The following is a 17,940-nucleotide window of genomic DNA, read 5'->3' on the forward strand; positions in this document are numbered from 1 at the left end:
TAAGTATATGACACAGTCATCCTGGGAGGAGACAGCAAAGGAATTCTTCTAGGAAATATTTAGAAAAGGTAGTCTGGTACTTTCATTCTACAACTCTTAGTTCACCCGTGCTTATTGCTGATTAAGTGGCAAATCTTTTCTCTGATGAACACAAGCAGTCTTTCCTTTTCATGTTTTTAAGTGTTCTAATTACATTCCACTTCTAACTGCTTTAATAATTAAACACAGCAACTTCTCATTCTTTCATTTAAAAATGGGGAGTGTAGCCTGACCAGGCGGTGGCGCAGTGGATAGAGTGTCGGACTGGGATGCGGAGGACCCAGGTTCGTGACCCCAAGGTTGCCAGCTTGAGCAAAGCTCACCAGCTTGGACCCAAGGTCGCTGGCTCAAGCAAGGGGTTACTCCGTCTGCTGAAGGCCCGCGGTCAAGGCACATATGAGAAAGCAATCAATGAACAACTAAGGTGTCACAACAAAAAACTGATGATTGATGCTTCTCATCTCTCTCCGTTCCTGTCTGTCTGTCCCTGTCTATCCCTCTCTCTGACTCTCTCTCTTTGTCCCTGAAAAAATAAATAAATAAATAAAAATGGGGAGTGTTAACCAAACTGAATAAAACTCATCTTTTTGGGGGGTCAGATCACTTATGATTTGTATAAACTGTTAAAAAATAAAGTGCAATGCAGACTAAATGCACTGAGCATTCCGACATAAAGCTATAAAATAGTAGCTGATTCATTTAAAAACAAATACAATGTAGAAAAAAACAATGATGAATTTGACTGTAATCAAGTTAAAGTCAGAGATATAAAAACCCTGACTCAATTTTTCTTTAATTTCCCAAAATATCACTTATTTTCCTACTATCTTTTTTAGTTTTAATGGGCATATTATACTACACTTGCTCTGGAAGATTTGTAACCACTGATGGTTACAAATAAAAAATATATATATATGCCTCCGTATGTCCTTAAACACAATCTCAAATACCAAAGTGTCAATGCCAAATTTCTGATTTTAATAAAGAAAATCCTTAACATTGTTTAAACAAACATTGTTTCATTTATAATGCTGATTTTTAAAGACATCTGAAAATAAAAATGAAAGTATTGCTTCCCAAGTTAAGCTGGTACAAGCTATAAAAGACAGAATTGCAACAAATAAAACTACAACAGAGCAACTATATAACCAGTCTTTCTCCCTTCTTTGGACATTTTATACACCTTTACAAAGTTATGTATCATTTTGTAGTCTTTATCTTGAAAAGGATGTCCTACTACCTAGATACTTAAATTCTATACATGTTAAGACATAGCCTGAGGATGTTTAACAACAGGAACGACATATATTTTGCATGTTAAGCAATACAATAAATGCCTGACAAACCTTAATGTGAAGTTCTATAGGTTTGCTATTTTGCCAAATAATACAAAAAAAAAAAATCACAATGGAAAACCAAGAGTATTTATTTTCATTAATTTTTTTTGAAATGAAACATTTATTTCACAATCCCTGTAACTGCAAAACACCTATTTTTTTTTTAATTTACAGAATTGAGGGAAGTATTTCAAATGTTAAGATGTACATTGCTGAATGTGATTTAGCATATAAGCACCAAAATGTGAAAAGTTTACAAAAACTGTTGAACTTGTAAGGTGTATTTATTCATGAATTACACTCAGTTAGAGGAAAGAAACAGTACTCCAAATCTCATTAGTATTTAAGAAATAGCTGAATAGATTCCAACTTGGTTTACTGCAAAATAAAAAATACTGCTTTTAGGTTTTTTTGTACACAAGTCATCTAAAATTTAGATTCACATTTAAATGCTGCCTTTTATTGTGAATGGCAGTTTGAACATTAAATCTAGGTTCTCGTTTGAGATACTTCATACACAGTAAGTAATGCCTTTAAAAAAAGTAAAAAGAGTCAATCAGTGAACATCTGAAGTTAACAAAAAAGTTAGACCTCTATATTTTTATCTAGAATTGGGTACAAAGTCATTTTATATCAAATAAAATTATTCTGTAAGTATTATCAATCCATTCAGTAATTAGGGCTTTTCTAAAGATTGCTATTATGAAGTTCAATGAAGTAAATACAAAATTAATTTCTTGGTTTATAAATCGAAATTATTGTGATATTAAAGCATGCCTCTTTCCAAAACACGCTGTCAAGGCTGGTGACAATAAATAGGAAACTACATGCCAGTACTGCTCTAACTACCCTGACATGACTATCCCCAATGACCCCAGGACACTGGGGAGAGAACTTGTCCAGATTCCCGGGTTCTGTAGCATTACCGCCTCCAAGCTCACTCTAAATAGCTTATCCAGAATCAAGTTATTCACATTGCTAACACAAAATCCAGCAAGCGATAGTCCTGCAAGCCATCTACATTTATAGATTTACTTTTCACTGTGTACATTAAAAAAACAATTTTATTGTGCTTTTCACATATCTGATATATTTTCCTAGCATCTGATTCCGAGGTTTCTTGGGAAGGGAAGAGAAAGACTAAGAAAAAAAGGTACATGAGGAGGGCCAGACTGTAAAGTAACATTACACACACAACTAGGCAACTAGCTTTTAAAGTTAAAAGATATTACCATCAAAAAGTAATATATGTAAAAAGAAAAAAGTCTCCTTCAAATCCATATTATTCCACAATAGATTTTCACAGCTACGAGTATTATACATCAATATATTTTCACAATCGGTTCAGTTATTAATCGAGTATGCTTTAAGAATTATAAGATGTCATTTCCACAGCAGTCTAAACATTGTACTATAGAGAAATGTGCTTAGAAATGGTTCAGTGATTTGCTCATTGTGATGACTATTTACAAAGACACCTGTTTACGTTAGCAATAAATAATCCTGGTATCAGAAGGGAATGTTCATGCGCACACCGAGGTGGCTGCGTGCTCTCCAAATATGTACACGTAGTTCCTCCGTTGTAGCTCTCGGCCAAAGTGAAAGTGCATGTCTGCGGGCTTTCCCCACGTCAGTCTTGCTTCTGGGGAATGCATCCCTCCATTTCTACGACCTCGGGCCAACCTTCATATTTGTTTGTGTCCTTATTGTTCTTTATGTGCTGTGGGAACAAAATCATAGGTGACAGTTTGAAAAACCTCTGTGGATCGCTCACTGGCAATAGCATACTTTCCTGCACTAATTTCATTCACAATCATGTCAGCGGAGAGTTCACAGAAGTTATTGTGCAAGATAGTAGTAAATTGGCAACCCCTGGGCCTGGCATGTAGTGGCAGACCTTCACAGAACAGCCAGAAGAACTAAACATTGGAGATGTTTTCTAAAGGATGATTTGTTTGCTGAAAAGTAAAGTTTACATTCTACTATGTTCTAAAGAATTTCCAAACTTAATTGATTACAATATCAAAAACTCAACTAAAATATTTGATAAAATCCTTCCTAAAAGGCTTAAGGTAAAAGTAATCACATGCCAATGCATTGCCATGTAGGAAAAAAATTCTCAGGCTGATTGTGACTATATTTTAAGTTTTGAAATCAAACAGGCCCTTGCCTGCTGGCTCAGTGGTAGAATATCAGCCTGGCATGTGGATGTTCTGGGTTCAATTCCCAGTCAGGGCACACAGGAGAAGTGACCCATCTCTCTCTCTCTCTTCTACCGCTTCACCCATCTCTCTCTCTCTCTTCTCCTCCCGCAGCCATAGCTTGATTGGTTCAAGAGCACTGGCCCCAGGCCCTGAGGATGGCTGCGTGGAGCCTCCACTTCAGGTGCTAAAAATAGCTCAGTTGTGAGCATGGCCCAGAGCATTGGCTCCAGACTGTGGTTGCCAGGTGGATCCTGGTCAGGGTGCATGTGAGAGTTTGTCTAGCTTCCCTCCTCTTACTTGAAAAAAGAAGAAAAAAAAATAAAGAAATCGAAAGAGTGTCATGGTTATTTCAAATAATTGATTACCAAGCACTTACCAAAAATACATGAACATTTTAAATGTCTACTTTAAGTTTCAAGTAAATGGGATTGGCATGTGTACTGTATGATTTCACACAATTTGCTTTTGTCCATAAATGATGAAAGTCTCAGACACTAACCTGTTCGAAAGGGCTTTTCGTCTTAATGCCCTTCCCGCCACAGAAGACCCAGTTGTCTCTGAAACCCAGGCTGGTAATAGACGTACTCCCCAGTTCAGCAATGAGCCGCCGTGCCTCATCGTTGAGTCTGAGAGAGAGAAAAACACAATAAACACAGTGCACCCATGTTACTGAAGTAATCCAGACGCATCCAGGATATTTAACAAAGAAAATGAGACAAGGTGAAAAAATGTCAGCTTAAATAAGAGAATATAAAAAAATAAAGGAATTTTTTAAAGTAACAGTCCTATTTGAAGTTTTCTTATTTAAGTCTAGTTGGCTTACAATATTATATTGGTTATATTAATTTCAGGTGTACAATTCAGTGATTTGACATTTTTATACCTTCCTATGTGATCACCCCAGTAATACCTACTATTTAGTGACCAAAGACATAAAATCTAGTAATTAATTTGAAGTTTATTTTATTAAGAAGTATCTTTTAGATGCCTATCTGGGCTAATCCAAGGTCTCAAGAAACCAGTATCTTTGAAAAAGTCAACATGATTTTAAATCCCCACTAAAAACTCTTTGTAAACTGCATCTGAAGAGAACAAAGGTAAATGCTGAAGGAAATCTAGATGTTTCTGGTTCTATGTTTTATTTAAAATAAAATGACCCTTGGGAATAAAAATATAAATTATACTTCAGGGATAATCGCCAAGTGGTTATTTAATAAAAATGAAAATATTAACCACAGAGCAGCTGAGTATCTCCCAACAGAAGGAAGGGCAGGGGCGAAAGCTAACTGAAAGATGCCGTGAAGAGATTTCGCACAGGTGATGTGACCCTGACGTGAAGTGGTTCTTAGTTTCCCCTCCGCTCAGAGGGGAGAAGAAGGTCAGCAGCTACATGGCAGCTGCAGCGCTAAGAAAACAAGAAGACAGTGAAAGGCCACCTGTGCGGTTGCCAGGCAGTAAGTCCTGTATTCACCCAAGAGACGGCACCATGGGCAAGCGGAGAAGTCTGTTCTGTTAAAAATCTAATGCAAGGCAAGATTTTTTTCTTTTTTCCCAAATAGCTGGAGGATCATTAACTGCAATAGCAGGAGGGTCTGTAAGGAAAGTGGTCAGTTATCTCAGAGTGCCCTGAAACCCCCAAGCTAGTACCAGTTAGCACTGGTAGGGTATTAATGAAAAAACAGGAGGTCTAGTAGTTCTCATTTAACTAACTTGAAGATAAATGGAGTAATTTATGGGATTTTTTTTTTTTAAATTTCATAAACCAGGAGAGAACTATAGGTATCATTAGACTTCCACAATTTATGCAAACCACATGGGCGGGGGCGGGGGCAGTTGAGTTATTTGAACCACAATGTGGGCTCTGCTGTCCTCTGGGGGGAAGGGGGACAGTCACTAGAATCAGTGACAGAATCAGCTGGAATGGTTCATCCGTCACACTCAAATCCACATAAAGTGATGCACATATAAGTTAGTGAAATAAAATAGTGAAATGTCTGTGTCAAAGAACCCTGACGAGTTTAGGACCTTCCCCTAGAACCCTGTGTACGTGCGCCTGGCCCACTCCCCAGTCTGTCTGTAGCCATGTTTTACGCGCCCCTCCTCACACGGGTGAGCCATCACTTCTCATGCGTCTGCTCACTTGGTCAGCACTCTTTGTTTTAGAAGGACCCTCCCTGAAAGCATTGCCTGAACTCTGTCCTCTTATTTTCCAACCGTGTTCGCATGTCTGGGATCTGGAAGACGATCAAATTCCACTCGTTAGTTTATGCAGTCCTTCTACTTTCTTAGAACATTTTACTTGCATCATTAACAGTAATTGGTGAGTTTTGTGGCTGCAACAAGAACAAATGGTTTGGAAACGCAGAGGCTGGGCAGTGGGTTCACTGCTAGGCTTAACCTCCTGCAGAGAGGTCTTGGGGCTTGATTCCATTACAGCACAGAAAAATTACCAAGTGGCATGGTGCAGGCTTCAGGGTTGCTCGTAAAGAGCTGAATGTTAGGTTCACAAATGCTGAGGGATACACAAAAAAGTGCTTGCAAAGCAGGTGGTTATCCAAATGCAGGCCTGGCCCCCTGCAAAAATATATGCAGAACCCTTCTTAGCTAAGCACTTTCTATCAGCTAGCAGATACATAGAAGGGCAGGGCCGGCATTGTTACTTCTCTTCTGTGCTTGTAAACTTCAGAAGTGATCATTTTGATTTGTAGGAATAAACTAAGCCAATTTAGCCAGCTATCTAGAAGCAACTTGAGAATTTAGCTTTGCATCTTGACTGCGTTAATCTCTTTCCTGACTTCCCCTGAGAACACACTTAGGTCCTGTGCAGAAAGAGTTAAGAGAGCAGGCCTGAGCGGACCAGCCTGGGGCTTGGCTGGCACCTAGACACTTAGGTTTGACAGGGCCCCCACCATTCCCAGAAGGCATGGGAACGGTCCGCTGTGCCTAAACTATCAATGCACTTTATGACCGACCTGTTTTCTCTTTAGAAGTCTGGGGTTTGGGATGTGCTGGGCAGGGGGAGCCTATGTGACCAGCAGCCAGCAAAAACCCTGGGACTGAGCTTCCCTAGTGGACAGAATTCCAGTGTCGTCACAACTGGCTGCTAGAGGAACTAAGCATGTTCTGTGACATCGCACCTGGGAGAGGACGCTTGCAAACTCGGGCCTGGTTCCCTCCAGACTTCGCCTCCTGCACCTCTGCCCTAGCGGGTTTCGCTTCGTACCCTTTTGCTGTAACGAACTGTAGCTGTATGTGAGCAGCTCTGTATCTAGGCCCAGTAAGTACCCCTCACAAATCAAGCCTGGGTCATCCTGGCATCCCCGCCACAGGGCCTGGCCCTAACTGTGTCTGTCTAACTAGGCTGATAACCAGGTAAGTCTCGCAATGACTTCTCAAGGGTTCTGGTCTGCCTATCTAGAGTTTGGGGGATTTTATTATTCTTTTTTGGTATTTTCTATTTAACTAGGTAAAAGAGGAGTTATTATTTCAAAAAGAATGCTAAAACCATGTAATACAGCTGATGTTTTAAGCACTAGATTAATACACACATAAGTGTCAAAATGTCCCACTTGTTAAAAGCCAGAGTGACTAACAGAGCCACACACAGCACGAAGCTCAGAGAACAGCTTTTCACTCCACGGAGGAGGCACCATGGGTCGGGTATATATATGTACCTTACTCTTTACCATGGGTCTTAACTAGCCGAGTTGTTAAAAATTTATACGAACTACATTATTTTAGTTAAGAATTTTCTTTAGGACGAACCAAACATAATCTGTGACAGTGGAAGGTGCACAGACGGGGACCAAGAGTTCCTGGGAATGACTGTGACGCTGAAGAGAGCGGCAGAGAGAGGCTGTGGGCCCTGAGCGGGTCTGGGCTCAGCCTCGGGGACCCATTCTGACTGATGGGGGAGGATCTGTTGGGGACCAGAAGTGTCAGGAATTTGGGAAGATCACTCGTTACCTTAGGAGCGAGAAGAAGAAGAAGGAGGCAAAGGTGACTGTGTCGCTGAGACTTTAAAGAGAGCATTATTATAAAAATGTCCAGATTAGAAACTCTTATAAGAGAATGTTGCCTCTTCAAAAACAAAAACTTTAATACATTTCACTATGATTTGCTAATGACTCCAGAAAAAAAAAAAAGAGGACAGTTTCTAAAGTAGTGGAGTGTTTGTGATGGCCTCAAACTTTAAAAAAAAAAAAAAAAAAAGGAAGTGTGCAAAAACGCAAGTTAATCCCATCACTAATGACAACCGGTCCTGCCACCACCAGAAGGCCTGCCGGACTTAGAACACGATGACAATCATGGAAATTCAAAGGCCACAACGAGAACTTCTGCTGCTAAGTGTGAACAAGGAAGCAACCCCCTGTTTCACAAGAAGGCTAGAATATCGAGATCAAAGCGTGGCTGCCTTTTCCGGGGAGGCACACGCTCTTTGATCAACATGAAAAGGGAACAGGAATTCAAGAATGTCCATATAAGTGCTTGAAAGTGACTTTAACCTCCAGGCCCCCACACGCACCACACATGTAAATTCTAAAGGAATAATGTGGTTGTTATTGTTAATATAATCTTCAATGTAGTGTCAGTTATTTTACAAGCATCATGGAAAATGGAATTGGTTAAGACATTAAAAGTTAAATATTACAGTTTTTAAAAAAGGCAAAAAATATCTTAGACACAACAGTCCAATAAAACCAATTCCAATTCCTAGTAAAACTCTTGAATGGATTACAGGGAGATCCTGTCAGCATTAAAAAAACAGAAAAAAGAAAGAGAAGGGGTAGTGGGAAGGAGGGAAGAACAGAATAAAGTCAAATTAACATCATCTCAGCTACTTCAGCTTTTGAAGGTTTTGGGGCGGGAGATCAGGGTACTGCAATTAGCACAGTTCATGAATTTCAAGTCAGTCTGACAGTCTCAGAAAACGGCCTCTATGAGTGAAATAATGACCCAGCAGCTGGATGGTACGCCTATTAGGAGCCATTGGCAGCTGTTTGAAAAGCAGTTTCTGCACTTGATTAACAGACAGATCCCTTGCAGGAGGCCTCTAGCAGGGTGGCACCCTGCCCTGGGTAAACATTTTTATCAATGACTCCGATTTAAACATAAGAACAACTTTGGAGAGAGTGCAAAGCCTGGATCATGGAAACCTCCCAGGACAAATGTCAGAATCACGGCCAAGTGGGCACAAATCAGGAAAATTAAATTGAACAAGGATATGTGCATATGAAGTCCTTCATTTAAATGAAATAAAATCAAGTTCTGAATGGGAAGAAAGACCTCACTTGGCAGTGGTTAAAAGACAAAACCTTAAGCTCAAATGAGAAGATCTGAGAATTTGACTTGACCCAAAACTCATGGGCCAAAAATGTGATGTGACTGTTTAAAGAAAACTAATATAATACAAGTCTGCATGAATATTCAGAGAAATGTAATCTCTACAACATAGTAAGCTAGCCTCACCATTGTACCCTGGACTGGCCAGACCACATCTGGAACACACTGTTCGATGTGGGGCACTCGATTTAAGAGACAATAATCAACCAGAGAACGCCCGAGAAATGCAGCCAGGAGGGTAAAACAACCCAGAAACTTAATGTGATTCAAGGTTAAAAGAGCTGTACATACTGACCCTGGAAAAGAGAAAACTGAAAGAGAAATGCCATTTAGCTTCAACTACTTGAGGTATCGAATGATTTAGGGGAACATACTTATTGTTTCGTTGTCCCACTCGTCCAAGTGAAGGGCTATTTGGCAGAATTTAGAGGGAGACAACCTGAGGTTGTATCACTTACTTAAGAACAGTTCTCTGTTTTGTTGTATTTCAAATAGAGAAATGAGGAGGGTCGCAGCGCCCTTACGAGGTGAGCAGCTCAGTGGAGGAGTTTACAGAGGGGTTTCCAGGGAGCCAGGCCCTCAGGATCCCCGACTCCAAGACGGCATTTACACACATCATGGAGGCCCGAAGCTACCGTGACAGTGTTCCCTCCGAAAGGAGAACTACATAAGCGTGTTTTAGTTTGCTCACTCAAACTATTATATTTCTTATTACACACAAAAAACCCAACTTATTTTAGAGGGAGATTAGATGGAAAGTAGGCAGTACTTGAGACCTGCATTCTCTAAAGTTTTCTTGAATATAGATTTTTCCCCGTTTCATTTTCAAAATGTGCTCCGTGGTTAAAATCAACAAACACTGGGATAAACAAGGATAAAGATGTTTCTTTGCGGTAGAACTTCAGAGCCTTTTATTGTAAAAGCCCCTAAAAAGGTTCAAAATACCAGGTGTCAACTCTGAACTTCCTCGATCCTTGGTTCTAAAGGACGGGGGCTCCTCTGGGCACACTCTGGGAAGGGCTGCGACGGACACCAGTCGCAGTTGTTCTGCTGAAGTTCAGAGCACAGCCCGGGGCTCACTGCCCATGGCAGACACAGAATCAGGAAGGAACAGCCTCAGAGACGAGAGGTCTGCTTTCCCTAATCCACATGCGTAGCTACCCCCTATCTCAGAGAGCCAGGCACACACATTTACCCTCTCAGCTCCCGTGGGGACAAGCAGAGAACAAACCACTCCTTGGGAGGTAAAATCCAGCAGCCTACGCAAGGAGAAGCCGTAGCACAACAGAGCTTTTCATTCCCATATAAGAATGGGTCCACCACAACTGGTGAATCATTTCAAATGTGCAGACATCTGCCAAGATACACGGTTACGTATTGCAATATTCAGTAGATGTGATGGCCCCTCATGAGGATTGTTAGTTCGTTTCTCTATAAAGGACATGATATCTATGACTTAATTCGCCTGTGTTTGAAAAAGGGAAACACTTGATATACTATATATATTCATGTGCTCCAAACTGAAAATGCATGCAACCTGAAATAATTTAAGTGCACGGAACTGACCAAGTGTAAAGACATCAAAGTTTAGATGTTTACTTTTGCCTTCTCGGTTGAACCCTACGCTTAGGCTGCTTTTGATGCATTTGATGAATGAACATCAATAAATAGCTATGGAAAAAACATCATCCTTGCCTTAGTTCTTCAGGTATGGCTACTTCTACTATTAGCAGAAAGGGAACAGGTCTGATGGATAGTAGGTATAATACTGAAATAATCTGAGGGAAAGGAGAGGTCGTCTGTACCTATTCAGATAAGAAAGGTTTTTTAAAAATAAACTGTAAAAATCTCAGATTATCCATGAAATATCCTGATCTCTCAGCATACACAAATAGCAAGTTACTTGTTTTTTGATAAGGAAAGCCTATGATATTCTATTTAGTTCTATCTAGAAAAATTACCATGGTTGAAATGCCAGTTTTATTTAACCTTTGAACTATAAATTTAATACATCTTTAGTTGAACCACATAAAAGGCACAATGAACTACGTCAGCTTAGAAACATTTATAAAGTGGCACTGCTTTCTTAGTGAAAATTGGCAAAGATGTAGCTACACATTAATACATGTATAAAAAAGTCCATAACAGGCCTAACCTGTGGTGGTGCAGTGGATAAAGCATCGACCTGGAATGCTGAGGTCGCCGGTTCAAAACCCTGGGTTTGCCCAAAGTACATATGGGAGTTGATGCTTCCGCTCCTCCCCCCTTTCTCTCTCTCTCTCCCTCCTCTCTCAAATGAATAAATAAAATCTTAAAAAAAAATCCATAACAAATATCATACTGCTGTGTGGAACTTGTAGGTGAAAGCCTTTTTAATTAAAATCTGTAAGAAATGTATTTTTACTTGATAAAATATCATCCAAAAAAGTATCATAGGAAAGATTTTTTTTGAGAAAGAAGATTATTAAATGGGAGTTGGCTCCACTAGAAAAGCATTAAGTATATTTAGTTTATAAAGTAGTTATTTTTAAAAATGAAATCTTATTGAAGCAGTCATAAATCATGAATAGAACTTCTAGAAACAAAGTCAAATCTACATTTGAAACAGCTAGATTCCCTTGGAACTATGAATAGAACAGGCGTGATAAGTCACTAATGAAAAATGACAAATGGATTTTTAAAAACATATAAAAACAATAAAATCACTGGAAGTAAAAAAAATCTATAAAATTTCTAAAAGTCAAAAAGCACAATAAGCAATAAAATTAAAGGCAAATAATGTGCAAAATGTGTATTTTAATATGAGAAGTGGTTAATATCCTTAATATATGAAGGGGGCTTATAAATCTATAAGAATCAACCTGAATGGTCAAAGGAAAGACTATAAGAAAAAGAGCTAAAAACACTTACAAAAAAAGTCCAATCTCACCAACAACCAAAGAAAGGCATGTTAAAATAAGATTCCTTTCCAAAATTTTTAGGATTGGAAATGTTTAAAAAACTAACAATCAGGGTCATGGAACTTCTGAAAGACATATAAAATGAGTCCACACTTTAAAAATCCTTTTTAAAAATTGTGCTCATCCTTTAATTCAACCTTACTTCAAAAAAATTTATCTTAAATAGAATGTTCAAAAAATTTTAAGACAGTACACATATATATTTTTCTAAATATGAAAATTGAAAAGAGCCTAAAAGTTTAGCACTAAGTATTTCATCAGAGATTTTAAATCATGAGACATTTTTCACAACTATACCACAGACATGAACAATTTTGAAAAAATATTTAATGATATGGAAAAATATTCATCATGTAAAGAAATGCTGGCATTCCAAATGCTTAAGATAAAAAAATATGTACATTAAATCTAGAGATGGAAACTAAAATATTATCAACAGTCATCGTTGAGTCATGAGATGAAGTGTATTTAGTTTTCTTTGTGAATTTCTGAATTTTCTATATTTTTACAACATACACAATTTTAAGTAAAAGTTACAAACTACCATCTATTAAACTTTATGAAAAATATATCTTACTTATTCTTTCATAATTAATTCACTTCTAGAAATTTACCCAAAGGACATAATTAAAAGTGAAAAAAATTATGTAAAATGATGCTATCAAAACATTTTAATACCAAAAACTTGGCAACAACAGGGACCTTCTAAATAAAGGTGGGTCAACTCTCAGGGATGAACCATGAAAAAATGCTGTCAGGGAGCATTAATATCAGGGAGAACAATTTACAATCATTAAACAGCAGAATGTAAGAGTAAAACTAACTTTAGGCACAATGTGATCCTGCGTTCACAACATACGCCTAATGAGTACATAGGAAGATAGACCGAAACAAACAAAGAAGTTAATAGTGCTCATCTGGAACCCTGTTCAACTTTAGAAATTTCTTTCAATGAAAATGTATTTACAGATATAAATTATAGCTCAAACAGGTTGTATAGCTTTTTAAGTTTACGTACTTGGTTGCTCCATCATCATACGTCCCCATTAGGACTATTGTCCCATCCTGTATGGACTTCAGAAACTCAATAAATGGGGCCACATCTGGAGAAAAAGAAAAGATTGTTTTTTTTAATGACTGAGTAACCGTCATGATAATCTGTAAAGTTAATAACATTAAATTGGTAAGTTGATAAGTTCCAATGTTAACAAAAGAGAGATCTTATGAACATGTTAAAAATTAAGTTTGTTCCTCAATATGATTCCACCATCAACTTAAAATTTCCAATCCTGGTTCATCCGACCTGTCCTTTGCATGGATATTCCAGGGGGTAAATGAAAAATCCAGAGCAAAGTCATCCAAAGCATTACTCGTGACTAAAGTAAGACACTCGGGGAGCCGGAGAAAGGCTCATGAATTCCCTCAATGTATGTAAATTTGTGTGTATGAGTACTTTTATTTTTAAAAAATATATTTATTATTATTATTATTGATTAAATTAGAGAGACAGAGAGAGGAAGGGGCGGAGGAGAAGCATTCATTTGTTGTTCCACTTATTTGTACACTCATTGGCTGCTTCCTGTATGTGCCCTGACCAGGGACTGAACCTCCAACCTTTTCATTTCAGGATGACACTCTAATTGACTGGGCTAACTGGCCAAGGCCATGGGAAGTTCTCTAAAAAAAAGGATACATAAATTTTATTCAATTCACAAGAGGATCTGAATTTTAAAAAAATATGTAAATGTATACACACACACACACACACACACACACACACACACACACACCGATTTAAGAGATTTCTGGGCTTATCTACTTACTAGAAACTAAGGGAAGAATGTAAGTTAGGTCATTATTAAAGCCAAACTAATCACAGCTAATACTACAGTCACTGCCTACCTTCATCTTGTGTACCAAGGTTCAAAACAAACCACACAGTGATTACAAACTGGTAATACAGAGACAGACCAGGTACTACAAATCACTTTACATCTAGAATAGCCCCCAAATCTAATACTACGTCAAAACTGGGTTGCTTCAAATTTACTCAGTATAGCATTTTTCATTCAGACAGTATGTAACAAGGCAGCTAACAAATCATTTCCATTTAAATGCAGAGATGGCAGTAAACTGTAACTATTTTTTAAGAAAAGGAGTCTTTTCAGCAGTGATGAATCTATCTGTAATGAGTAACAGCTTTTGGTCAAATGACTCTTTCCAACATCATCTTGTTCGAGCGTTTCTAAGTAATCATTTACGGTAAGACCAATTATGCTTTAGAATCTAACACTGATGGTAGCATTTGAATGTTTACACAGTTTTGGCAGCTATGAAAAGTTCTAATCTCATTTAAATACAAATAATTCATGGTGTCTTGTTAAAGCTAAATAAATATTAGGAAAGCTGAATTGTCTGAAAACTTATTTTTTTAAAAATTTTTATGTATTGATTTCAGTGAGAGAGGAAGAGGGAGAGAGAGAAACGGAAACATCAATCTGTTCCTGTATGTGCCCTGACTGGGGATTGAAGCGGCAACCCACTGTGCTTTGGGATGATGCTCTAACCAATTGAGTATCCATCTGGCCAGGACAGAAAGGCAGGTGGTGGTGAAGGGGGTGGGAAGTGGAGGAATGGGAAGCATCAACAGTTCATTGTTGTTTCTTGTATTTCTCATATGTGCCTTGACCGGCAAGCCCAGGGTTGTGAACCAATGACCTCAGCATTCCAGGTTGATGCTTCATCCACTGCGTCACCACAGGTCAGGCATGAAAAAACTCGTAACACACGTTTCAGGGAGCCTAGAGCTGTTGCTTGCTAGGCAGGATGTTAGATGGATGGGGAGGTGTAGAAGCACAGGCACGTGCTGATATATTTCCCAGACCAACACCTTAGAGAACAATCAAAAGATGAGTCAGTGTTCGTCTTCCTTCAAAGCTGAGGGGGACATCTCTTTGCGGGGGGGGCATTCAGCATTTTTTATCAAGGGGCCAGCTTCTTGTCTCTGCATGCTGGTGAGTGACTGCCACCTGTTCCCAAAAGACTTCCAAATGCAAAAGATACTTGTCCAATAAACTAGAAAGAAAATTCTATTCCTTCTCTCAGATATTTATCTATTTTAATAATAATCCTGGTTATGATTTTTTTTGAGATGATAAATCATATATGAATGAATTTATTCAGTTCCAAAACCTTGGTTATGCCCATCTTCAAATTATTTATTCTTTTTTTCCTTTTTATAATTTCAGATAGAAATTTAAAGGAACCCAAAGCTTTGAATTAGTTGTTCTGCAGGAACGAGGACTCAGATTTTTTTATCTCAACTTTTATATCATTATTCTTAATTATATACCACAAACAATTTTAATAAAAAAGCTATATACAGTCCTGGCTGGGTAGCTAAGTTGGTTAGCGCATCGTCCTGATGTACCGGGTTGTGGACTTGATCCCTGGTCAGGGCACATATGAGGATCAACCAACGAATGCACAACTAAGTGGACCAACAAAAGGAGGTTTCTCTCTCCCTTCCTTTCTCCCTAAAATCAATCAATAAATAAAAGAAATTTATAAAATATTATATATAATATGATGGATCACATAAATATGGCTGACACTGAGTGAAAATAAGAGAAATAGAATGAATACAAAAATGGTGCCATTGTGCCTCATCAATGGGCCGCATTACATTGAGGTCATTAACAAGTCAGTGCAATGGAGCAGGTACTCATTAGTTAGACTTACCTCCTCCCCACATGTCAAAATACTTAGTGTCTAATACTTCTCCCGTTTTTCCTAAAAGAGAACGAATTCTGATCAAATTTTGCAACCGAAATGTCCTCTACTACACTATAGAAAACAAATATTGCTAGTCAATAACTGGTATAAATTATCTTAAGACCTAAAATCTGAACGTCAGGAGTCTGAATTCTATTTCTAAAGGGTGATTTGTCGATAGGACTTTCTTGCTAGCCTTTGTCAGCCAATGAGTAGCACACAGAAATTCACAACTGACTGCATACATTCCCAATTCAAAGTTAGCCATTGTAGACATTTTAATAAAATTTACATTTATTTTCCTCTGAAGATCTATTTCTTACTAGCAATTAAATAGACAAATAGGTACGGAACCTTTTACCTAAGAAACTAAAGAAAGGAGTAATACAAAAATTTACCTTGTGTTGTGCTGTGAAGAGTAAAATATATTTTCCTACATTACAGACCGGAGGAGGTGGGTGTGGATGCATCACCCTACACCTCTACAGGGTCAGTATTATACAAAAAAGTGAAGGTCAGAGGGCAGTTAGGCCTCACTTCATGGGTTTATATTTTCAGATTTGATTTTGCATGAATACTTAAGATGTTCAGGGTTCAATAAACTTACTGTAACAAACGTGTCAGAAAAATATGGACAAATATTGAAAAGTTACAATTAATTCTCACCCATTCCTCCCCCATCCAACCCAACAGTCCATCCCCCTTTGTCTTTCACATCCCCTCCTTCACGTCCACCTATCTTCATATGCTAGGGTTCCAAAATTTTCAGTGAGGATTCACGGATTTAACCTTAGACTGGAAGTTCCCTGACAATCCCTCAGGAAGCTCTGTACTCGTTGCCACAGAAGCTGGATGCTTCCACGAAAGCACGTCATAAATACTCAGACACGAAGTCTCCACCTACAGCTGGATTCTTTTTCAGGAGGCAGTCAAGAAGGGTGTTGGGCTTTAGTGTCGAGAGTGACACTTTCTGGCCTGATCCCTTGATGTGAGAGTATAGTGACTTTGGAGCACAGGAATACCCACTGAACACATCCATAAGCTAAAATAATCATTCTTACCATTTACCAAGGCAACATTGATCCCTCTTCCAACATTATTCTTAACACCACTCATTAAACTAAAGGGGGAAAAAGTCAAGACAAATTTAGAATTAGATATTACACAAACATATTTCAAAGAAATTATTCCCCCCAAAAAGGTTAAAATATTATATATGTATAATTGTTTACTACTATAGAGGAGATAAAACGGTCTCTACTAAGTCAGAGAGAACAGCTGATACCGTTAAAGCAATGTTCTTAAATAAGGTTTCACAAACAGAAATACATATTAACGAGTATTAGATGTTCAACATTACTAGCCATAAGGAAAAGAAAATTGAGATATCACACTACCCACCTATTAGAACAGTGAAAATTAAAAAAATGTGACAATACCAAATGTGGGCAAGTATACAAAGAAACTAGACCTCTCCTGTGTGCTGGTGGGAATGGTGCACTTACTCTGAAAAATAACATTTGGCAGTTTATTACAAAATTAAACACACATTTACCACACAACCACAGTTCCTAGGCACTTTATGGAAGATAAATAAAAGTGTATGTTCACATAAAAACCTTACATGACTGTTCATAGAAGCTTTATTGGTAACAGCCAAACACTGAAAATAACAGAAACTGTCTGGCTGAAGACAACAGGTGATGGATAAACCAACTGTGGTACATCCGTCCCATAGAATACTGCTCAGCAATGGGAAACGGGACCGATTATCAACCAGCCACCAGTATTTCAAGAGCATTTTACCCAGTGAGAAAAGCCAATCTCCATGGTCACTTGTTGCGTGATTCTATTTATATAACATTCTTAAACCATCACAATGATAGAAATAACAAACAGATCAGTGGTTGCCAGGGGCCAGAGGTGGTAGGGGTGACTCAGAACAGGGTAGTAAGAAAGAGATCTTTGTGATGGTGAAATAATTCTGCATCTTAATTGCTGTGATGCTTACATGGATCTACTTACAATAAAATGGCACAGACCTAAACACACACTATACCAAGGCCAACTGTTTGGTGTTAATATTGTACAAAATTACATAACAAAAAACTATTGGAAAAATGGGTGAAGAGTATGTTGGACTATTCTGCACCATTTTTGCAGCTGCTTGTGATCTCAAAATAAAAAGTTTAAAAAAAATACTGCAATGTATTAGAAAAAAGAAAAGTATAAAAATTTGACTTCTAAAAGCTTCATAGCATTTAAGTACTTATTTACCCATAC

At 38.1% G+C, this 17,940-nt stretch overlaps 1 protein-coding gene across 2 annotated transcripts in view; it reads right to left on the bottom strand.

Annotated features, from left to right (window-relative positions):
• Nucleotides 1-1,424: 1,424 nt before the first annotated feature.
• The window catches only part of FAM3C (FAM3 metabolism regulating signaling molecule C), a 56,718-nt gene continuing 40,202 nt past the window's right edge, over nucleotides 1,425-17,940 (bottom strand). For both annotated transcript variants that reach the window (XM_066362560.1, XM_066362559.1), the window contains 5 exons: nucleotides 16,719-16,777; nucleotides 15,625-15,675; nucleotides 12,902-12,986; nucleotides 4,080-4,206; nucleotides 1,425-3,096 (listed from right to left, as the gene is read on the bottom strand). In XM_066362560.1, the coding sequence (XP_066218657.1) occupies nucleotides 3,007-3,096; nucleotides 4,080-4,206; nucleotides 12,902-12,986; nucleotides 15,625-15,675; nucleotides 16,719-16,777 (412 nt within the window). In that variant the 3' untranslated portion in view covers nucleotides 1,425-3,006. The remainder of the gene's footprint in view (nucleotides 3,097-4,079; nucleotides 4,207-12,901; nucleotides 12,987-15,624; nucleotides 15,676-16,718; nucleotides 16,778-17,940) is intronic.

This window comes from Saccopteryx leptura, chromosome 2 (genome assembly GCF_036850995.1).
Source record: "Saccopteryx leptura isolate mSacLep1 chromosome 2, mSacLep1_pri_phased_curated, whole genome shotgun sequence".
NCBI lineage: Eukaryota > Metazoa > Chordata > Mammalia > Chiroptera > Emballonuridae > Saccopteryx > Saccopteryx leptura.